This window comes from Grampus griseus, assembly GCF_964374135.1.
Source record: "Grampus griseus genome assembly, chromosome: 11".
Lineage (NCBI taxonomy): Eukaryota > Metazoa > Chordata > Mammalia > Artiodactyla > Delphinidae > Grampus > Grampus griseus.
Window position 1 is genome coordinate 102,110,326 of NC_139005.1, and position 23,919 is coordinate 102,134,244.

General features: G+C 58.7%; 1 protein-coding gene across 1 annotated transcript; it reads right to left on the reverse strand.

Annotated features, from left to right (window-relative positions):
• Window positions 1-1,051: 1,051 nt before the first annotated feature.
• IL17REL (interleukin 17 receptor E like) lies at window positions 1,052-23,675 on the reverse strand (the record flags this gene model as incomplete). The annotated part of the gene is made up of 15 exons (XM_082666205.1): window positions 1,052-1,077; window positions 2,335-2,392; window positions 2,593-2,673; window positions 2,852-3,009; window positions 3,182-3,239; window positions 3,524-3,568; window positions 3,637-3,800; window positions 4,237-4,375; window positions 4,457-4,528; window positions 4,617-4,762; window positions 5,304-5,418; window positions 5,693-5,802; window positions 5,973-6,122; window positions 19,869-19,896; window positions 23,574-23,675. 15 exons carry the CDS (start codon window positions 23,673-23,675, stop codon window positions 1,052-1,054), a joined length of 1,452 nt encoding a protein of 483 aa, XP_082522331.1.
• Between the last annotated feature and the right edge of the window lie 244 nt (window positions 23,676-23,919).

The following is a 23,919-nucleotide window of genomic DNA, read 5'->3' on the forward strand; positions in this document are numbered from 1 at the left end:
GGACTGTGTCCGGCTGAAGGAGGGACAGCCCAGCCAGGGCCTGGGTGTAGGGGCACATCTGCAGACGCAGCGCAGCTGACGTCCAGGGCGGGGCCTGGATGCACCGTGGTCTCGTGGAGGTGACCCCAGACACAGCTCGGGAGGTGTGGCCCGGTGGTCCTTGTGAGCCGGCAGGAGGGTCCTGGGAGGGCAGACCCAGCCGGCCAATTGCTGGGTGACCCCTGGCCTGGGACACGGAAGTGACACTGCAGGGTCAAGGGTCCCCCTGTGGTCCCTGAGCACAGATGGCACATAGTGGCCCTCAGGGAGTGTGACTGTCTGAGAATGGTTCGTCCTGGCACGTGGCCCCTGAGGCCAACGGAAGCAGCCGGCCCTCACTGGACTGGCCTCGCTGGGGGCCTGGGGAGTGGAAGGTGGCCTGAGCTCTGCGGGGGGCTGGTGCAGGGTGGTGTTCGGGCCGTGGGCTCCCTCGAGCTCTTAGCAGAGTCTTTGAAGGGTCGAGGGAGAGCTGTGTGAGGGACACTGGGGGGCCAGTGAAGGCCCAGCCTGGGCAGCAGGGGGCCACCCGGTATGTGGAGCCCGGCCATTGTGGGCATGTCCCGGCCCCCAGACCCGCCCAGCTACAGAAGGGGCGCGGCCACACTCTGCACTTCAGAGAACACTGTCCTCAGGACCAGGGGTGCAGGCCATGCCCCCAGTTGTCCAGAGGGAGCCGGGACCACGCTGCGATGGGGCAGGTCAGGGGCTGGGCCACCCGGGGAAGGGCGCATCCCACCCAGCCGTTCTCTTGGACCCCACTCGGGGGGTTCAGAGGGGCTGAAGGTCCTTGACTGGAAGCCCCGGCATGGCCCAAGGGCCCGCGGGAGCCGCAGGCCTCTGGAGAGCTGAGGCACATAGGTGCCACGGTCTGGGGCCAGGTGAGACCCGCCCCACCGCCTGCTCTGAGGCCCAGCCTTCACAGAGGCTTGGCGTGCCCAGGTGTGAGCTGCCACTCACCACGTCCCAGCAATCTGGCCCTAGCACTTGCTTCTTCCTGGTGAGACACGTGGCCTCAGGCTGCTGTCCCCTGGGTGGCAGCTGGGGAGACAGGAATGGGGGGCTGGCTCAGGCGGCCCAGTGCCACCCTCGTCTGGGGGCACAGCCGTCCCCAGCCCAGCCCTGCCCGTGCAGTGGAAGGCAGGAGAGGGGTCCGAGACCCCAGTCGCTCAGGGTGCACTGCCCAGTGCAGCTGAGCCAGTGCCCGCGCGGCAGGCAAGGGTCCCGTCTCCGGGGGAGTCCGCCCAGACCCCAAGGGCAGTATGCCCCCCAGGTGCCCACCACTTGAGCTGGGCCCAGTCACTCTCACTGCTTCCTGGGACTCTGGGACTCGCCCAGCATAACACTGGGGCTCCAGCCGTGGCCCCAGGCCAGCCACTGGGCCACCTGGCTGGCAGGTATTAGAGCCCCAGCCCAGACACGAGGCCCCTAGGGGTGACCATCGCCCCTTTGACCTGTGATCTGCTGGAGGTGACCTTTGCCGGGGAATGGGACCCAGACTCGGCTGAAAAGCTCTGCTGGGCCAGGGAGTGGGGGGCAGTTGGGGGATACAGGCGTGAGGAGCCTCTGCGGGCCCCGGCATTTCCCGGGGGAAGGCGGGCAGGACTGGGGCTGCCCTGGAACTGCTGTGACTCAGCTGAGTTCAGAGGCCGTTCAAGACCTACCCAGCTGCCCACGTGCAGAAAGGGCTGCGAGAGCCCTGGGCGCCGGAATGCTCCCCCGTGCCCAGGGGTGCACTCTCCACAGCTACCAGGAGAGGTTCTGTGCTTGCAGGTGGCTGTGCCTGCTGTCACTCACCCTGCGCTGGTGCCGTCCCCCCCTCCACCCCCACCCCCACCCCCACCCCCCACCCCTCCCCCCCACCCCACCCCCGGGCAGGAGCCACCCTGCTGGGCCACACCCAGGCCCTGCAGGGTTAGGCTCATCCGTGGCTGGCTGGGCGAAGGTGGGCTGGGGACATCGCGTTCCTGCACAGTTGGAACCAGAGCCCTGATTGGGGTCGGAGCAGTCAGGGAGGAGACGCAGCGCACCTGACACCGTGGGACCCGGCTGGGTGCTAGGAGGCTCTGGGGTGGACTTGACCGCCCAAGTCAGGGCGGGGCCGGGCCTGACTCCGAGGCAGGTGGCCCCTCTGTCGCCTGCCGAGCCCCAGTCTACTGTGCCGTGCACCCCGCCCCCACTCCAACATGGGAGACGGGGCTCCAGGGGCCAGTCTGGGGTCCAGCCCTTGCCTCTTGCAGCCCCCCGAGGGCCTGTCCTCCCTGCCCCCTCTGGCTGAGGCCTGGCCCCGGTGCTCACCGCACTGGAGGTCGCACAGCTGCTGGGGGACGGAGAACTGGATGTCGGTCCTTCTGCCCTGCAGGCCGGGGTCGAAGGCAGCGAGAGCGAGAGCGGGTCAGCACAGCCTGCAGCCGCTCCCTGAGCCCCGCCCGCATTCCCCAGAGGCACCGGCTGGAGGGACTGCGTAGCTGGAGGGGCCCCCAGGGCAGCTCTGGGGAGGCGGGGGCTCCCTTGAGGTCTGGGAGTGGAGGAGGTGGGCAGGACAGCACCACCCACCTGGATGCAGGTGCCGGGTGCGCAGGCCTGGTCCCCGGGAATGTCCACAAAGGCCACCGCAGGGTCCTCTGTGGGGTCACCCTGAGCGGGGGAGGGGTGGGTCACGGGCAGCGGGGGTGCAGACCAGGCTCCTCTGCGTACCTGCGGAGCCGTCTTAGCACCCTCCCCACCAGAGCTGGCTTGGGGACTGTGGGGAACTGAAGGGGTCAGCACGCCCCCCCCCAGGTCCCCAGGATGGTGCCCACCACACCCAGCTCACCGCAGGGATGGGGGTGGCCTGGAGCAGCCGGCGGCACGTGGGGGGCCACGTCTTCCCTCGGTGACACAGGCACACCTGGAAGTGGGCAGGGCTGGGCGAGAAGAAGGTCACCCGGAGGTGGCCCGGAGCGGGCGCCAGCTGGACGGTCATCTTCCAGGCTGCGGGGGGCAGGGGTGAGGCCCAGCACGCCACCCCACAAGTGACCGCACCCTGTCGTCTTGCCCCCCCCTCCCCGACCAAGAGGCATTTACACAAGCAAAGGGCCTTCTTTGCTGCGGCCGCCCTGCGACGGCCCCAGCCGGCCTCCCTCCCGCCCCACGGGGGGCTCACCTGGGAAGCGCAGCTGCTCAAAAGGGCACTTCACCGGGAAGCCCAGGCTCGTGGAGAACTGCAGGGAGGCCGAGGGACAGGGTGTGGCCGCGTGTGCAGGGACAGGGGGTGGGTGGGGGCCGGGACAGGCGGGCCTCCTTCGTGGCCCTCTGGGACTGGTTACACTGCCCCGCCCCACCCCCATGGGACCAGGAGGGGATTAGAGGGGCCACTGAGTAGCTGGACCCAGGGCTGGACAAGGCACAGGGGGATATGTGGCTGCAGGCCCCTTGCCCCAATGCCCTGGGCCCCCTCCCCAAGCCCTGGTAGTGCACGAGGCGGGCTGCGGACTGGCCCACTCACCTTCAGGCAGAGCTGGGGCTGGGTGTCCACAAGAGGGTACTGCACCTGAGGGGCGCTCAGGTCAGGGCCCTGGCCATCCATCCCCGCCCCATCCCTGCCTGGGGGGCACTCACCCTGCTGTGTGCAGGCCGGCTGGACTGCTCCAGCTCCAGGCACTGGGGCCCTGGCCCTGGGCGCCAGCACAGACTCACACGGCCACTCATGGGACAGGCAGGCTCCCAACTCAGCTCCTGGCTCCCCGGGTGGTAGTGGATGGCGTCCCACAGTGTCTCCGTGTCTGCAGGGACCCTCCCCCAGGGCTGGCATCAGCTGGCGCTACCCCAGCCGCCCGTGGGCCACGGGACTGAGCACCTGCTAGAGTAACCATCGGGCTGGCCGAGGACCCAGGTGCCTTCTCTTGGGGGCTCTGGGCCTGACCCGAGTCTGTGTGTGTGTTCTGTGAGCACCCCGCACCCCTCCGGGAGCCCCTCCCGGCAGCCTGGGCTCTTCCAGGTGGCCTGGCTGCGACACGTGCGTGCTAGTGCACCGGCCGACACGCGCTCTCCTGCACGCTCATGTCCACGCGCAGGCTCTGCCGCCTTGGAGGGCTTGCCTGGAACACACTTGGCTGCCTGCCGTCCGAAGCAGGCTCAAGGGCTGAGGCTGGGCCTGCCCCCCACCCCGTCTCACCCCCGCTCGAGTCAGCCGTCCCAGCTGGACAGGCCAGCCCCTACCCTGCTGGGCACCTCTGACCCTCCCATCTCCCACCCTTCTCTCCTCGCTCCCCCCTCCTTCCCCCGGCACCACGGGGCACTTGCCATCTTCGAAGGGGCAGGTCTGGATCCGCACGGCGTCAGGCGTCGCGGACCAGCCCTGCGGGAGGGACTGGGGTCAGCGCAGGGTCTGCCCATCCTTCTGTCCACTCCCGGCGGTCAAGGCCACATCCTCACTGACCTCAAGGCACAGGCACGACAACTCTTGTTTGTAGGGCAGAGAGACCCTCCGGGAGACCCCGTTCGCTGTCACCTGCAGGGAAGTGAAGGCACCGTGGGCGGGCGGCCAGCGAGGATCAGAGGCGGGGCCGGGCCGGGGCCGGGGCGGGGGCGGGGCTCACTCGCACTGGGGCGCCCGCGTCTTCGCAGGTGAACCACTTGAGGCAGAGCCGCACGTAGTAGTCGTGGTAGTCGGGGCCCCCTGACTCTGGCACCTGTACCAGAATGACCTTGCGGCTGCGGTCCACCGAGTAGGAGAGCTTCCCAGCTGTGGAAGGGAAGCAGGTGAGGTCACACTGGGGCCAGAGGTCACCAGGCACAGGGCTCCCTTGTGCTGACAGCCTCCAGGTGGTGACCCCTGCCAGACCCCAGTATTTTGGGGGTCTCCCACCTGAGGACCCATCATGATTTCCCGAGTGCGGAGGGCAGAAGAGCCCAGTGGGAGGCCCGTGGGTGTCTGCCACCATCTGAGAGGCTTCCCAGGAGCCATGGGGCCCAGGTCCCACCCGGGGAGGGGGCCTCACCAAAGCAGTCGGGCACGTTCCTCCCTACGTCCTCGTCTGCGCAGTCTGCGAACGACAGAGGCAGTTTTGGGCCCAGCCCGCTCTGCACCAGGGGCCGCCCCCCAGCTGGGCCTCTGCCCGTGTGGTTTCCAGAAGGCCTTCCTCTCCAGGGAAACGGAGACGCTGAATTGAGCCAAATGCACTGCTGGGAGCCGTCCAGCGTGGGCCCTGCCCCCTGCCCTGGGTGAGTCCCGCCCTGAATCAGTCCCGGGAAGCTGGATGGCAGCTGTACCCGCGCCGGCCCACCTTCCACATGGTACCGCTCGTCCAGCTGGACCCCGCAGAAGTGGGGGACAGTCCTCAGGGTGACATAGAGGCTCTGGGCCACGCTCACCTCAAAGCAGTCAAAGTGCACCTGGAGCTGGGCAGGGACGGGTGGGAACTGGTGGAGCTGGGACCTCTGTCCACCCACCCATGGCCAGGCCAGTTCCACACCGCACAGCTGGAACCCAGGGTCTGGGGCAGAGGAGGAGGGGCACCCATTCCTTGGGCCTGGGGTGGCAGAGCCCCAGGACGGTCTATGGATCAGGTGGCCAAGAGGGGAGGGCAGCCGGGAGCAGGCCAGGGGACAGGTGCAGCTGCCCGGCACCGGCTTGGGGCTGGACCCGCAAGTCCGGGTCAGACCCTGGTCTCACCTGCTGCCCCACCTGCAGCCGGCGGGAGGCCCTCGGGACCCACACGCTCTGGCACTGTGTCTCCTGGGTGTCCAGGCTCATGGAGCAGGCCTCCAGGCCCCGCAGGCCCTCTGGGTGGAGGGAGGGGCCGGCAGGGCTGTCAGAGCCCTTCCCTCCCCTCCTCTGTGAAGGGCAGTTAGCAGGGTCTCCCTGGCCCACCCGACCCCCGGCTTGTCACGGGGATTAGAGGAGCCCTGAGCCCACCACCCCACTTCCTGGGTGTCACCACCATCATGGTCACCATGCAGCGTGAGAGAGGCCTTGACGCGCAGGAACAGGGAGCAGCCGTCGGGGGGGGCACACTTCATGGCAGTGGAGAGGGTCAGGGCCTCCAGGACGGACCCGGACATGGACGTGGGGGGCTTGCGGCAGAAGCTGTTGAAAATATTTCCTGGGGAGGGGAGAAGGAGAGTGAGTACCACGGTTCCCAGGGCCTGGGTAAGGCTCTTTGGGTGGTGGGGTGGGGGTGGGGGAGGGGGGCTCTGGGGCTGCACAGTCGCGGGGAGAGTGCTCCCTACTTGCCCCAGTGCAGTCAGGGAACCAGGCCCCCGGTGAGTGGTGGGCCACCCTGAGCCATGCTCAGAGATGGCCGCTGGGCGCCAGGAGTGGGCCCCCGCCTGGCCAGCAAGGGGGCAGAGGAGCCCCCCTCGGCAAGCTGGCGGGCCCCACGGACAACAAAGATGGGTGACAGCAAAGGTGTGCTGGGGGCATGGGGGGCCTGACCTCAAGGGCACTGCCGCCTAAGGCCCTGACCGTCGGCAGGCGGCTGCGCCCGCCCAGGTGGGCCTGGCCCCGACGGCCTCGGTCAGGGCACCGGAAACTGCGGCCGGACCAAGGGCTGTGCAGGGAGCTGGGCTCTCACGTTCAGGCGCGGGGGCCGAGCAGTGTTTTCGGCCGTGGCTCTGCAGATTCGCCGGCGGACGCTTCAGGTCCGGGGAGGGGCGTAGGTTCCACGGGAGCCACCACACCCCAGGGGGCCCCGCGCCCCACGGAGTTGGCAGCCCAGGTTCTCTGCTGCGCTCAGGGCCGTGGCGTTCACGCCTGGTGACGTGTCAGACGGGGGAGTAACCCCGGGCGGGACAGTGCGCCCAGGAAGGGGAGGTGTGTGTGCTCAGCGGTGCCTCCAGGGGGCCCGGGCCCCAGGCGAACGCCGGGAGCATGTCCGGAAGACCAGCTTCTTGGGCTGACAGTCAAGGGGAAGTAAAGGACGAAAATGCCGGGAGGAGAGGGGACACGGGTGGGACCAGGTGGAACTGTTGAATGCACGTGATGGGGGGAAGCAGAGGCCGAGGGTGCACCAAAGGCTTCCTCGCTGCAGAGAAAGTGGAGCAGGAATGAGGCATCCCCACGGACCACGGTGGCTGACCACCGAGACCCTGGAGAAGGGGGGCAGAAGCACCGCGGCTGAGACACGGACGGACGCGCTGGCCCGTCGCTCAACAGAGCCCCGCCTGGACCGTATCAGAAACAACTCAAAGAGGCAGCAGGAACTACGAGGTCTGAAATGTTCCTGGGAAAGAAACCCAGCGCTGTGGATCCCACTGTGGCCAAGATGGAGTCACAGGGGTCAGATTTTCCCTCGAGCCTGAAGCAGCCTGGAAACCAGACAAGATACAGTCTCAAGACACCGGACGTGGGGAAGGACAGACGGCCATGCCCGAGGGACGGGGACCGACGGCGATGCCCGAGGGACGGGGACCGACGGCCATGCCCGAGGGACGGGGACCGACGGCCATGCCCGAGGGACGGGGACAGACGGCCATGCCCGAGGGACGGGGACTGACGGTGATGCCCGAGGGACGGGGACCGACGGCCATGCCCGAGGGACGGGGACCGACGGCCATGCCCGAGGGACGGGGACCGACGGGGGAGCCCGAGGGACGGGGACCGACGGCCATGCCCGAGGGACGGGGACAGACGGCCATGCCCGAGGGACGGGGACCGACGGCCATGCCCGAGGGACGGGGACAGACGGCCATGCCCGAGGGACGGGGACCGACGGCCATGCCCGAGGGACGGGGACCGACGGCCATGCCCGAGGGACGGGGACCGACGGCCATGCCCGAGGGACGGGGACCGACGGCCATGCCCGAGGGACGGGGACCGACGGTGATGCCCGAGGGACGGGGACCGACGGGGGAGCCCGAGGGACGGGGACCGACGGCCATGCCCGAGGGACGGGGACCGACGGCCATGCCTGAGGGACGGGGACCGACGGCCATGCCCGAGGGACGGGGACAGACGGCCATGCCCGAGGGACGGGGACCGACGGCGACGCCCGAGGGACGGGGACCGACGGCCATGCCCGAGGGACGGGGACCGACGGCCATGCCCGAGGGACGGGGACCGACGGCGACGCCCGAGGGACGGGGACCGACGGGGGAGCCCGAGGGACGGGGACAGACGGCCATGCCCAAGGGACGGGGACCGACGGCCATGCCCGAGGGACGGGGACAGACGGCCATGCCCGAGGGACGGGGACCGACGGCCATGCCCGAGGGACGGGGACAGACGGCCATGCCCGAGGGACGGGGACCGACGGCCATGCCCGAGGGACGGGGACAGACGGCCATGCCCGAGGGACGGGGACAGATGGCCATGCCCGAGGGACGGGGACAGACGGCCATGCCCGAGGGACGGGGACCGACGGGGGAGCCCAACGAGGGCCCTGCTGTCTTGAGAGCCTTTCCCGGCTGTGGCAGAGGGAGGGGGAATTTGGGACCCCTGACACCCTCCCGAAGTGGAGAAATGGGGCAGACGGAAGTGGCCAGAGTTTGCAGGATGAGCACAAGAGGAGGGATGATGCAGAGAGAGCAGGGGAATGCGTGTTCGGCAGAGAGCGGATGAGCACATGGACGTGAGGGGCTGCAGGAAGAGGAGAAGCCCAAGGGGTTTGCGGGGACAGCGTCCTGTCCGCACCCGGGGCCAGGACTATCCCCATTCCCAGCCAGACTGGGGACTTCGTGATTCACGGGGCCCCGGGTACACCGTAGGCAAGAGTCTTGCTTCTGTAGGAGAATAACTAGCCTTAGATGGAGCACTGCTCTGGCCTCGCCTAACAAATCTTAAAGACCCCCAAAGGTTAACCTGTTTCTAAGGAACTTAACTGTATTTCAGAAATGGCTCAAGAATATTTGTATGGATAAAGGTATATATCCGACACACAGCAGGTAAAAATCGCCATGTCTACCATATAATAGAAAATTACAAGCCATGCAAAGAATCAGGAAAACATAACCCAGAATGAGGGGGAAAATCAAATAAAAGCGACAGCGATGTTAGGATTAGTAGACAGGAACATTCAAACAGTTACGGTAACTGTATTCCACATGTTAGACATGAAAGATATTAAAAAAAAAACCCCAATCCAACTTTTAGGGATGAAAACTACAGTGCCTGAGATGAAAAATACAACAGCTGGTTTAATAACAGATTAGCCATTGGAATAAAAAACACTGGAGAACTTGACATAGCAACAGAAAACATCCGAAAGTAGATGGAGAGAGATTGTGGCGATGGTGAAGGTGTGTTGATGATGGTGAAGGTGGTGGTGACAGTGGTGAGGAAATAATAGAACAGAGCATTGGGGAGCTGTAGGACAACTTCAAGTGACCTAATGTATGTGTGGTTAGGGTCCCAGAAGGAATGAGGGAATGAAAAAACTTGAAAGACGATAGAAAATTTTCAAACTTGGTGAGAACTATAAACTCACAGATCCAAGAAGCCTGACGAATGATAGAAATTACACGGCACACCAGGATCAGTTTGCTCAAAGCCAGTGGTAAAGAGAAAACTGTAAAAGCCACCAGAGGAAAAAAGCCATGTGATGTGCAGAGGAACCAAGGTAAGGAAGGTGCAGAATTCTTTTCGGGAGCAACGCAAGTGAGAAGATGATGGGGACAAAGACCCTGCAGGACTGAGAAACAAACCCCGCCCGCCTAGCATCCTATCCCTGCCCACATATGCACGACTGATTCTCAGCAAACATGCCGGGAACTCAGAGGGAAAAGGGTAGTCTTTTCAGCTAATGGTGCTGGATCAACTGGTGTCGCCAGGCAAACAATGCGCTTCTGTCCACAGCTTTCACAACATACAAAGGTCACCTAAAATGGACCGTCAACCTCAATGTAAAACCTAAAACTATAAAACTTTTAAAAGAAAACACATTTTTATTCAATAAAAATCTCTGTGACCTTAGGTAAGGCAAAAAATTCTTAGATACAACACTGAAACCGTGACCCACAAGAGAAAAAAATGAATAAATTGGATTTCATCAAACTTTAAAACTTCGGCTCTTTGAAAGACCCTGGTAAGGAGTGAAAAGATAAGTCAGAGATTGGGGGGAAATATTTGCAAATCATGCACCTGCTAAGGAACTTGTGTTCAGAATCTATAAAGAACTTTCCAAATTCAATGATAAGGAAACCAACAACGCAATATAAAATGGGTGCCTGTCTGTCCTCAATGCAGGAGGGGTAGACTGGGGGAGGGGGCCGCAGGCTTCCACCATCCTCCCCCCAGACTGATGGAGGTTTAAAAAATAATAAAGCCAGCGAGTAGTTGGTCTGCCTTTTTTTATCAACACGCGCTGGCAGTTCTAAACAGTGTTGGTGATAAAATCTTCCCTGTTGGTGGAAGATCTAAATGATGGCCTGCCCCCAGCCTGGCCCCCAACTGCATCCTTCGCCCACTGTCATCTTGGAGCTGATGTACCTAAGGTGTGGGGTCAGATGGACGACTCAGAGGGGGACAGCACCCCAGGGCAGTGGCTGGAATTGGAGGAGAGGCCACCTGCAGGAGACAGCTGAGTCCCTGTCTGGCCACAGGGGCTAGTGGTCAAGCCCGGTGGATTCGTCACGTAACGTGGTGGCGAGGAGGACTGTGTCCCCAAGCCTGACGCTTCCTTGCTCTGAGGGTCATCCTTAGAGCTCGGTGGGCAGCCTTCTCGAAAGAAGCGATTGTGCTTTAGAATTCTCTCTCATGCGTGTGAAAACTTCCTCCTCTGCGCAGAAAATGAGAAGTCTGCAACTTTTGACCTTTTCTGGAAAAAAACAAAGACCTTCCAGCCAAGCAAGGAAAGGATCAGAGCCAAAAAAAAAGGTAGAGCCATAGAAGAGCGTGGTGACCATGGGAAATGATGAAATACATAGTTAAGTATAATGGATGCGAAGGAGAAGTCGCTTGTTGTAAATAAAATGAATAAAAATAAGAACAGGCTCTTGTCCCAAATTAAGCTCACAAAACAGGAGACAGTATATAGAAGAAAGTGAGGCAGGGGACTTCCCTGGCGGTCCAGTGGTTAGTGCTCCGCGCTCCCACTGCAGGGGCTGGGGTTCAATCCCTGGGGAACTAAGATCCTGCATGCCGTGCAGCGCGGCCAAAAAAAAAAAAAAAAAAGTGAGGCAGAAACACTAAATTATTTGTGGTTCAAAATGGGGAAAATAATTCACTGCTACTGTGTGGAAAGAATTGTGAACCCAAAACTCATCATAAATACTTACGGAGAAGTAAATATATTTGGTCTTATTTAGAGAGGCTTCCTAAAAGAAGACCTGACAGCTGTATTTTAAAAAGGAGAAATATGAACTCAAAAGGAAGAAGTGGGTTACGAAAGCAACAGTGAACACAGGAATGGGTAGAACACGGTGGTGAATTTAAATTCATGCTGGGAGGGCAGCAGGAGAAAGAAGGACTCCTGTCTGTTTAAAAACAAGTTGCGAGTTCCATTTCCCAGCCTACGGTAGCCCACGCTGTTTGGACCAATTCTACTGAAAACAACTTACAATGCTGGAGGAAAAAAACATACATGTAAAAAAACTTCTTAAAAACCTGTGAGAGGGCTTCCCTGGTGGCGCAGTGGTTGAGAGTCCGCCTGCCGATGCAGGGGACACGGGTTCGTGACCCAGTCCGGGAAGATCCCACATGCCGCGGAGCGGCTGGGCCCGTGAGCCATGGCCGCTGAGCCTGCGCGTCCAGAGCCTGTGCTCCGCAACGGGAGAGGCCACAGCAGTGAGAGGCCCGTGTACCTCAAAAAAAAAAAAAACCTGTGAGAGCTGATAAAGAATCAGGATCATCAGTATAAACCCTGAGGAAGGGCAGAGGGACGCAGAGCACAGGAAGCCGCGTTCCGGGGCGTCTCCCAGCCTGGACGCTGAGGGCTCCAAGCGTGCGGCCCAGACCAGGGGATCCCAGGGCTGCCCCGTCACGGCGAGGGGAATCAGAAGAACCCTGCCCCCTCCCCGAGTCCTGGGGCGTGGTGGGAGGGCAGGGGCAGCGGAGCTTCCTGGAGAGCCCACAGCCTCCGTGGGCCTGGGTGCTGGGTCCCGGCCCTGGTCTGCACCCCCAGGAAGATCCAAGAAACTTCAATCTATGACTTAGTTAGAAATGGTCCTGATAGTCACATGTCACTCCTGGGTGCCACTCAGAAACAAAGGGGAACCTGGTCTGGGGGAAGGCGCCTACATCCTAGGCTGTGGGGAAGGCATCATTTCTCAGGGGCATGGAGCAGACATTTTTTTTTTTTTTGGCCACACCCCGTGGCTTGTGGGATTTTAGTTCCCCAACCAGGGATCAAACCTGGGCCCTCGGCAGTGAAAGCACGGAGCCCTAACCACTGGACCGCTGGGGAATTCCCTGGAGCAGATATATTTAGTGATAAACAAAGTTGCTGGGGAAACAAAGCACCAAGAGAAAGAACCAGCAGAGACATGCCATGGACGGGTCCATGGAGTGCTACAACAGGTCGGACACAGACTGCAGACCAACCTGCTAAAAGGATAGGCTTGAAAATATAGGGGAAAAAACTATAAAGAGGGACCTAGCACGTTTGAAAGAAACAAATAGAATTTCTGGAAGCAAACCCCACAGAAACAGAAATTAAAATATGTGCAGGGGAAAAAACTATAAAGAGGGACCTAGCACATTTGAAAGAAACAAATAGAATTTCTAGAAACAAAACCCACAGAAACAGAAATTAAAAAGCAATACATGGTTTGGAGAGCAGGTTGGACTGAAGAGAGAATTAGTGGGAGAAAGATCACAGTGGATGATACAGAAATCAGCAACGAGACAAAGGATGGAAAACGCAGAAGGGAGACTGAGAAATAGGAAGAAAGACGTGAAATGTCTGAGGTGTGTCCATCGAGGTTCCAGAAGGAAAGGAGAGGATGGGGCAGAGGCAATATCTGAGATGATGGTTAAATTTTCTAAGGCTTACACAAAAGTAAAAGTATAAGCTGACCCCACTTACGAATATAGCTGCAAAATCCTAAATAACATTTTAGCAAATTGATTTAATAATATATTAAACATGACCAGATAGGAGTTGTTTTAGTACTGCAGGTGTGGTCAACATTAGACAATCTATCACCTCATTAAAAAGATTAAAGGAGGAAAATTGTATCTTTATAGACACAGAAAATTTTCATAAAATTTAACACCTACCCATGATGAAAGAAGGTTTATCAAACTAGGAAAAGAAAGACACTTCCTTGTCTAGATGGAGGGCATCTCCTCCAAACGCCCAATAAACCTAATGCTTAATGGTACGTTTTTGGAAATCATTGCTATTTAATATCAGGACTAAGACAGTGGTTCCCCATTCAACATTGTCCTGGAGATTTGAGCCACTTCCATAAGGACAAAAACAAACGTAGGTTATAAACTGTTATTATTTGCAGAGTATGTGATTATCTATATACAAAAACTTAAGAGACTCAGTGGGAAATCTACTAGAAATAACAAAGAAAGTGTAACAAGTGTGTGGATGCAAGATTAATGTACAAAACTAGCTTTACACCAACAAACACCAACTAGAAAATGTGATAAAATAAGGAACCCATTCATGGATCCTTCAACCTCTGAAGGGCATAAATAAATACTTCGAGGAAGACCTAACTTCCTCAAAGATGGAAAGGCATACCATGTTCATGGTTAGAAGACTCACCTCGGATAAGATGTCATTTCTGACTCAAATTGGTCAATAAATTCAGTGCAATTCCAAGCAAAACATGTGATATTGTGATTTATATTAAGAAATATATATTTGGTCTTGGTCCCCATTTCTGGTACACAACTCCTAAAGCTCTTGGAGTTTCCCAAATGATGAGTGATAAAGGTGTCTTTTGTTATCTATAACGAACCTGTTTCAACCACACCTAGTTTGTTAATGAGGTGATTTTTAGAAGCACCTAAGGATGGGGGCTGGTTGCCAGGGGAACTAACAATGGGATTAGAGGGTTGGAACTTTCAGTCCCACCCCCCAGACCTCTGGGGAGGGGAGAGGGGCTGGAGGTTGAGTTCAATCACCAATGGCCAATGATTTAATCAACCATGCCTCTGTAATGAAACCTGCATAAAACCCCAAAAGGACAGGTTCGGAGAGCTTCTGGGTTGATGAACACGGGGAAATGACAAGTCCGAGCGCATGGACACTCCTCATCCTTCCCCATGCCTCGCCCTGGGCGTCTCCTCCATCTGGCTTTTCCTGACTTATATCCTTTGATAATAAACCGGTAATTTAGTAGGTAAAATGTTTCTCTGGGTTCTGTGAGCCACTCACGCAAATTAATTGAACCTGAGGAGCAGGTGGCGGGGAGTCTCCAATTTATAGCCGGTCACTCAGAAGTACTGGTGACACCTGGAGTTTTGACTGGCACCCGAAGTGGGGGTGTCTTGTGGGACTGAGCCCTTCACCTGTGGGAACTGAGGCTCTCTCCAGGTAGACAGTGTCAGAGTTGAGTTAATTGCTTGGTGGTGTTGAAGGACACACACACCGGAAAATGCCTGCTGAAATTTTCAGGAAACTTACAATCAAAAATTCCCATTGAAGATTTGAAGGGCTGAGGGTTGAGTCTCCGGTGGGAATAGACCTGGTGTTGAATGCCTTCGTGTCCTGTCTGGACCTTGGCCATGCTTAATGCCAGCTGTCACGGACGCTCAATTCACTGGGAGACGCAAAATGGTGATACGATAATTCTGTTGTTTTGCTTCCATTTCTTAGCTGGAGTAATTGTTCCAAGGGAGCATTTGTAAAAGAAAGGCACGATGGAGGCTTGATTCCTTCCCTTTATTTACCCAATCTTCAAGGTGAGTTGGTTCCCTGTCATCCACAGAGACGAACAATTCTTTTTTTTTTTTTTTTTTTTTTAACAGTACCGCTAAGAATGCATGGGTTTAAGTATGGGCTGCAACTCATTGCAGTCCGTATTCTTTTTTGAAGCTCAAACAATACCTCTTGGCAGGTGGGAGCTCCTTCTGGCCTCCAGGTACTGCAGACCTGTCACCACCGCCTTTGAGAGCTTCCTCCATCTGGAATGACAAGATGTCCCAGGCTCTTCTCGTACATTTTCTGCCCCAGACTGGAAATCAGTTTATTTTGGTGAAAAATGGTATTTCAAGGCCACAGCACTAGGGAGGCTCATGACTATGTGTTGGTCGTTGTTTCTAGGATTTTTCTGTGGACAGAGCTGCAACGTATTTAAAGCAATACCTCGTGAGGTCATACTTAGGTTACCAATTCAGAGTAAAGGTTTTACAGCACCTTTTCTACATGACATCTGCATCTCCTTTCTTCCATGCTTGATTCTCAAGAACACAGGAGAGGATAGAATGAAAATATGTCCTAACTGCCATTTGCTGTACTGCACACGCCGTACACGAGTCTGGGTCACAGCACAAACCACCGGGGTGACTGGAAACAGCAGAAACGTGCCTTTGCGTAGACTTTTCTCAGTCTCTCCCCATTTTTACACCATCAGCGTACAGCTGTGAATACCGCACTGTCTCCTTTTCCACAGGTAGTCTCAGTTTTGCAACTAGCCCTGTAGTAATTCTCACCCATTTCTTATCTGACCCTCCTGCAGTCTGGCTGCCCGAGGCTTGTTCTCCCGGAGAGTCCCCAGGAGGGGCCGTGCGACAATAGTCCGTGAGTCCCCGCCTGTTGTACCTTTATACATGAAGGTCAGTTTTCTTTTACGGAAACATATTTGACGTATAACATCGTGTAAATCGAAGGAGTACGGCATATTGACTTGATGCATTTATATGTTGTAATAATAATTGTCATCGTAGCAAAGGCACCCCATCAAGTGACATAATTATCGTTTCTTCTTTTGTGGAATAATTAAAATCTAGCCTCTTAGCAAGTTTGGTGATTATAATGCAGTATTGTGTCTATACGCACCATAGCTGTATTATGGTTTTGCTGTCCATTTTCTTCTAGCGTTAAGATGTCGCTCTTTGAAAAGTCTGATATACTTTTCTTTCTGTTATAAATTGTACAGCTCTTTTTGCCGAGAGGCCCAAAGATTTTTCTCTTTCCCTTTAAAATCCAGCCATTTTACTAGAATAACTTTGGATGTGGTATCCAGGACTGGTATTCTCCAGTTCATGGTTTGCCTTTTCAATATCTACTGTCAAGAAAGAAATGTTTGTTCTCCGTGAACTGTAGTTTTTAGTGTTTGTTCTGCTGCTTTGGTTTTCTTTAGGGTCTCATATCATCTGCCTTCCGGACATTCTTTGACTATCTGTAACATTTACCATTATTCACACATCATTTTATCTCTTTTTACATTTCTTTTTGATTTTTTTCCTTTCAAATTTTAGTCGTATTCTTTTTTTAAGTCGAAGTATAGCTGATTTACAATGTTGTGTTAATTTCTGCTGAATAGCAAAGTGATTCAGTTATACGTATAGATACATTCTTTTTTTAAAGTATTCTTTTCCATTTTGATTTATCACAGAATGTTGAATAGTTCCCTGTGCTATACAGTAGGACATTCCTTTTTGATTAAAAAAAAAATCTCCTTTTCACCTGCTATTTCTCTCAAGGCATTTAATATTGGGTGTATTCACTACTTCCAATGCAGTCTTCATTTATACAATGATTTTTTCCTTTATTTCTAGTCACCTCGTTTCCGAACGTTTCTAATTTTTGTTCACGTCGTTCTTTAACGTATCATTGTCTTGAATATTCTAAGCCATTTTGAAATGAACTGTTACACTTGTGGGTTTCAGGATGCTCTTCTGGCGCACCTCCTTTGCCTGTCGGCACATCATTCCATTCCTTCTTTTCTTTTTAATTATCATAACTTGTCTGGAACTTGCCCTTGACAGTCTTCCTTTGCCCACATGTACGTGAATTCAGTTTCCCAGAGCTCTTAGCAGACTTGGTCTGCTTTCCTGACTGCGCAGAGTTCCCTCTGCTGTCACTTTTGGGTAGTGTTTAAAAATAGGGTGGATCGCTGTTGAGTTTCTTAGCTCTTTCCCCCCTTGCCTTCGTACCTGAAGCTGCTCTTTTCTTGCCTCTGTTGTCCTTGATGCCACTCCGAGCTTCTCTGTGCAGGGCCTCTCCCAAGGGGTCCCTGCACCCACCTGCCGCAGTGGTGGGCAGCCCCTCGGGGGGGGGTGCTCCCCAGCGATTCTCACCGTCTGTGGGGTTCAGACACCCCTCCACTCCCTGCTGCACAGACCCCGCTGATGCTCCCGCCTGGGGCTCTGGGGCTCGTCTCTGGGGTCTGGGAGCGTGGACCCCACTTCTGTTTTACATCCTTGCTCTTGGGTCTGAGGATTCAGGGAAGCTACAACCACACCATCATCTCCCGGGACAATTTAGGAAAGATTTAGGAAATCTCCCGGGACAATTTAGGAAAGAAAGGAACCAGAGGGGCTTGCCCCACCAGAAATCAGTATCTAGCTGAGCTCCATATGGACTCAGACAGTGTGACCCCGCTCAGGGATAGGGGCGGGTCAGGGAACCGTGCACACAGCGTGGAAATCTGACGGGGTGGGGGGCGTCCAGTACGTGGTGCGGCCACAGCCGGATTTCCAGGTAGCAAAAGATCACAGGTGGGTTCCTACCTCACACCATACACGGAGATACATTCTAGATGAATCAAAGACCTAAATCTGAGAAAGAAAACTTTAATACAGAAATATAGGAAATACAGGGAGAAAATCTCTCTGACCTCAGGATTGGGAAGACTTTCTTGAAAGACCCCCCCATATCCACAAAATCCATGAAGGGGGAGGCTTGTAGACATGGCTGCATCAAAACTGAAACCTGTGACTCACACCATGAGGTTGAGACTGAGAAAGTGGAAGGACTCTCTGTGACGCGGGGTGACCGCCCCCACACGCTGGCCCAGGGCGGGTCAGGCACAGGGGGAGACCACACGGGTCTCAGCGTCATCAGAGACACACAGACTGAGACGGGAGTGGGGGTGGGGAAGCTGTGGCCTCACGAAACCCCTGCCCCATAACGACCAGAACCACAGATGCCACAGAGCCAGAGAACGGCCCCCGCAGCAGGCAAAGCACACGGACACAGGCCAGAGCATCACCCAGATGCCGTGGTGTCTCCCTGCCTGGCGACCCCGCTCCCCAGAAGCCCTGCTCGTGGGGTGACTCAGCCTCGGAATTCTCGACAAGCCCCCCTCCCCCGAGTCCGGAGAGAAGGAGGCCGGCTGGGTGTCCTGTATTGTCACCGCTCCGACTGGCGTGCGCGGGAAGGAGTGGGAGGGACGAGACTGCGGCGGCCCCAGGGCCCCCCAGAAGCCGAGGGCCCCTCCCCACACCTCTCCCCGGCCCCCAGGACCCGCCTGCCGAGTCCCCTGTCTCCCCAGCCAGGCCCGGGGCCGTCCTGACACCTAGCCCTCGCACACAGCTCCTGGGGGAAACACCATGGACCTGCGGTCAGAAGAGAGGAGAAGCCAGCCTGAGTAACCAGGGTCTGTGGGGAGCTGCCGAAGCGTGACCAGGATGGAAAGCTTGTCAGACGGAGTGTAGGAAAAATTAAAATAAGGATGGAGGAAAGACATGGAGGAAGGGAGGGGAAAAGGAACACAGAACGTGGGAGGCAAGGAAACGTCACGGAGGAATAGAGGGGACTCTTCCTCAGGCACCTCCACTGTGACAAGGACACGGCTTCAGTGACACAAGGGATCCGACAGGGGATCACACGGCAGGAGGCTCAGCGGAGCCGTGCCCGCCGAGGACCAGTCAAGGAGCCAGACGACCCAATTTCAGGACAAAAAAGTACAGTGAGGACGCAGGAACCAGGAGACGTGGCTGGAAATTAAATTGCCGGCTTGGAACAGTTGAGATCATCATGGCAAAAGCCGTTGAGAAAGAGAAAAATGAATGGAAGCAGGTGATGGAAGGCGGAGGTGACTGAGGTCAGATCAGATGGGAGAACGGGCATCACGGAGCCCGGCTTGGACCAGGGATGGCCTGGGGCGGAGGAGAACCCCGCAGGCCCCTCGGCAGAAATGCCAGGGTGGCCTCGGCTTCTCACCCTCCGGGGAGAGTCCAGGGACAGAACTGCCGCCGAGTTGATGCTATTCAACACCCCACAACCGCTGACCGCTGGTCGGACAAACCGGTGACGGGATGCTGCCTGGGGTGGGGGCGTGTCCCCGGCTCGGGGCCCAGCAGCCTGTGTCACAATCTCACTCCTTAACCTTGCAGGGGTCCTCGAGGAAACAACACCTCTTGAGGTGAAGAAACACTTCAAGTTTAACCATTTCTTTAGTTTTTCCTATTACAGTCAAGTCAAATTAAATAAAACACTTAGTTTACATGGCATAAGGTAATTTCACCTCTATAAAATATTTGTTATGTTTATCCCACAAACAGTATATTTGCCTACAAAAGTGTCTAGAATAATGTTTTCCTAATGTAAACAATGTTTATGTCTATATGGGGGCTTTGGAGCTAGATTATTTGCACTTTCTGCCGTATATATTTTGCATCTCTTATGCCCCTTTTAATGAAATATAGTGTCTGCAAAGACAATAAAGCTATTTTTAAAATGGGATATCATTTTACAATGGGAAAAAATGAAAAAGTGTGATATGAGAAATTTATTGCAAAGCAATGAATTCCGTGAAAACAGGAACGCACGATTCCCACGTCCAGCAAGCCCACGACTGGGCTTGACGGGGCGCTTGCCCTCCTGCACCAGGCGGTGGGCAGGGAAGGGGGGCGGCGCTCTGCTAGGGGAGGGGCGGTGGCAGTGGCGGCAGCTCTTCCTGCACAGGAGGGAGACCCCGGCCGCCTGGCAGACCTGGCTCCGGGGAGGGCAGGGTGACGAGGAGCAGAAGGGCAGCGAGTCCCCCTCGGCCTGAGCTGTACTCACGGTTTACGCGGCTCTTGCAGGCGAAGCCCTGTGGACAGAACAGTGAGAGGGGTGGGAGGTCAGCTTGGCTGCCTCTTGTCCCCCGCCCACCCCGGGCCCCGCCCCGGTGTGACCTGGACCCCGTGCACCTTCAGAGCCCCCACCCCCTGACCGCACCGACTTCCCGTGCTGGCATCCGCGGCTCCCCCGGCCCCCTTGTGCCCGTGCTGGGCGGGTGCTGGGCTTCAGGAAGAAAAGAAAATGGGCGACGATCCCGGCCTCGGAGGAGCTGCCTTCGGAGCCGGGGCAGCCGCACGACGTCAGAAAGTGACATTTAACGTCAGCTGTTGAAAAGTGTGGGGGACGATAACCGAGCGGTCAGGAGGGTGAGAGCTGTGACTCTGCCGGGGGTGGCCTCGCTGGGTCTGGCCTGGGGACCGCCGGGGAAGGGCAGGGATTAGCCCATGCACACTGCCTCTCCCGCTGGACTGATGGTTTCCCGAGGGGTCGGGACCAGGGACCAGGGACCAGGCTCAGACAGGGTGGGTGGGGGAAGGCGCCAGGGCCGTGCCCGTGGACCCCACTTTGGTGGGTGGGCTGAGGGGCTCCACGGTAAGCTTGGGAGGATGGGGTCGGCAGAGTTCTGGGAGCCCGGGGACGGGCACCTGAAGCGGCGGAATACAAACCAGTAGGGTCGCTGCCCTGGGCCCGGGCTCAGCCGCAGTGGGGGCCCTCTGGGGGCACCCAGGGAGCAACGACAGCTGGGGGCCCGAGGTAGAGACCCTGCCGGCACAAGTGGGGAGGTGGAGGAGCGAAGGGGGTCTGCTCCTGTCCCTGGGGTTTGCAGGGTGGTCCAGCTCCAGCTCCACCCCCCTTTCTAAACAGCCTTTTCATTTTGGAATAATTTTAGATTTACAGAAAAGTTGCAAAGGTGGCGCTGAGGTTTACCCAGTGACGCCCGAGGTTAACGTCTCGGGTAAGTGGGTGTCACTCTTGGGCGAGCCCCAGACTCCGGGATTCGCCCGTTTCCACCCAGGTGCCTTTCCGCTCCAGCCTTTTAACTGTCACCCCGCGTCCACCCTGTCTTCTGACCACGACATCTCCCAGAGACGCCGACTCGCCCCCTTAGGCCTCCAGACGCACAACCCCCACGGAGGCGACCTGCGGCCCTGCCCACGGCTCTCACGGGTGAGGGGCCTGACTCCGGGGCCGGCCCAGGGTGGCAGGAGGGCTCTGCTGGACTAAGGGGCTGCACCCACCTGGGTGCCGCGCCCAGAAGGTGACTGGGCAGCAGCTGGGCCTGGGCCGCAGCCCTGAGTGGACAAAGGGGCAGTGGCTTGGGTCCTCGCCCACCCTCCCTCCCTGACACGGCCCCAGATGCCTGGAGCCACCCCCTGGCATCCTCTGTCCTGTGGCCCGAGCCCAGCCCCCTCCCAAGCTGGTAGGAGCTAGAGGGCAGCTGCATCCTGGTCCAGGGTCACTGCCTGCCCACTGGGGACCTCCTGCTGCCCCTGTGCCTGAGGACCACGCAGCTGTGGCCCCTGGGTTTCCAGTGGAGCGGGGGTGGGCGCGGTCTAGTAGTTGGCCCTTCGGTGCCCGCAACCCCTCTCCTGCCTTGGGGACCAGCGGGGGCAAAGGTCGAGGTCAGAGAGCACCTGTGGATTCCGGCGCCCAGGGACCCTGGCATCTTGGGAGCTGGGGGTGGGGACCCGGCAGAAGCTGGCCCGGGGCCCTGGGGCCCTTTGTAGGGTGGGGCCGGGAGGGAGAAGTGGTCGCCCCACCTCCCCCTCCCCGCCTCTGGGGTTTTCCGTCGGGCTTCCCGGGGCTTCCCAGGGCGGCGGGCGTGGGGGGGGGTCTGTGGGGAGGGACCCGAGGGTGGGGTCTGGGCCCTGACCCTGCGGCTCCACTGGGTGTGGAGGGCGGGGCCCTGCATGCTGCAGGAGGGGCCCCTTCGGTCTGCCCCACTCCGCCCTGAGGCACCCTGCGGTCATCTGCTCCTGTCCGCCCCACCCTGTGCCATGACTGAAGACGTGCCAAGGCCCAGAACAGCCCTCCTAGGGGCACGATGGGCTGCAGCGGTCTACATGCTGGTGCGGGGGGCACCAGCCGTGCCAGCGGTCCTCTGCTTCGCCCCACAGAGGCAGCCCCGCCCACCGCCCTGGGCCTCTGGAGCCCCTCCCGTTCAGACCCCTCCTCCGGAGCTGTGACTCCCCCTCTCCGACCCCCTCCCTTGGCTGCCAGCAGCCCCCGGGCCTCGCGGGCTCTCCGCGTCCCCTGCTCCTCCGCCCTCCTCCTGTAATCCCACGGCCCCAGCCGGGTGCCACAGTGGCTGGAGCTCCACGGCCAAGTGCAAAGTGGGGCCCAGGCCTGGCCGTCCCCATGGGGGGCAGCGGCGGGGCGGGGGGACCCTCCCTTCTTGCTTCCCTCCCCTGGCCTGGCCCTCCTCCTTCTGCCGGGGTCCCTCCCCTCCTCGCGGCCCGCCCCACATCCGGGCCCATCCCACCACGGGGCCGGCCCATCCCACACCCAGCTGCACCAACGCCAGTTCTCACGTCTGACGGGCTTCTCAAATCCCATATTTCAAAAACGAGTTTCCTCCCTGAACCCTTGCCCGCCAGACCCCGTCACAGGAAACATCTCCTCCGTCGGCCCAGGGGCTACGGTTACACTTTAAGGTCCATCTTGGATTTCTCCTTCCCTCAAGGTCAAGGGTCCCCTGCCCTGCCAGCTCTACCTCCAAAGTACACCCCAAAGTGGCCCCGTCCCATTCTCCATCTCCGTGGGGACGGTCCAGGCCACCACCTCTCCCACCTGGGCTCAGCTGTTTCCTCTGCACCCACCCGCTCCCACCAGGAGCCAGACGCACCTCCACCGCCACCATGGGTCCCTGCACCTCGGATCTGAGCCCAGCCTGACCCCCGGCCACCCAAGCCCACTCTGTCTATCCGTGAGCTCCCTGAAACCTCTGCTGGACACTCTCGCAGGCCTCGTGGAGCTGCCTTTCCTCCTGACTGGGAGCCAGGTGTCCCCGTGTCCCCCGGGGGGCCCGGCCACTGCCCCTGAGAGGCCCATGAGCCCTCACGCCAGGCTAGTCTGTGCTCAGCAGTCACCACCGCCTAATCTTGCTTCAGGTGCGTTTCCGCAGGTCCCTGCTGTGCCCACACTTGGAGGAGCGCACACAGGCAGGTGCTCCCCAGCCCGTCCCAGCGGGCCGGCCGCCAGTCTCGCACCGGGGGACCTCCCGGGACGCGGGCACACTCTGCGGGCAGGTGCTGCCGTATGGGACGCCTCCCAGGGACAGTGAGAGTTCCGGGACACCACCACTTCTGAGCCGCATCCCGGCCCTGCGGCTCCTTCCCGCCCAGGATGAGCTTGGTACCCGCGGCGTTTCCTTAGCGGGGCATCCACAGAAGCGCGGACGCCGCCCTGGGTGACTAATCGGGGTCTGTGAACGCAGGAGGGGCTCTCGGGCTGCCCCCCACCACGTGGCTCCTCGGAGAGGGACAGGTCACAGGTGCGTCAGCGCCCCTGCCCCTCAGGCTCCCGGTAGACGTTTCCCAGATTGGCGCTGCGGGGTCAGGCCACCACCTCGTGGGGATCCCAGGCCCCCAGGCCCCTGCCACCGACCGCCCCGGGCCGGCTTCCCTGGCCTGTGCTGGGGTGGGAACGGCTAGTGCCCACCAAGGGGAACCAGGGCAAGAGGAGAGCCTGGGGGGCAGGGCTCACCTGGGAACAGGAGAGGCTGCATTCCGTGACCCTGGGGACGGCCAGGCTCCGGTAAGCGCTCCAGGCCAGGGAGAGGAAGGCGAGGGCTCGCCCAGCCAGCATCTGGACGCGAAGTGACGGCCGGGCAAGGCTAGCAGGATGCCCGTGGCTGCGCCTCGCCCTCTGGCCGCAGCTCAGCCCCGAGACAAGCAGGAGAGAGTCCGGAGTGAGTTCGCTCCCTGGGGCGGGTGCTGCCCCTCCCGGTGGGCCGGGCACAGCCCACAGCCCGCAGCTTCCTCCTGCAGGCTCACACTGGCCAGACGCCCTGCTGTTTCCAGGCTGTCACAGAAGACATCCTGGAACTTTG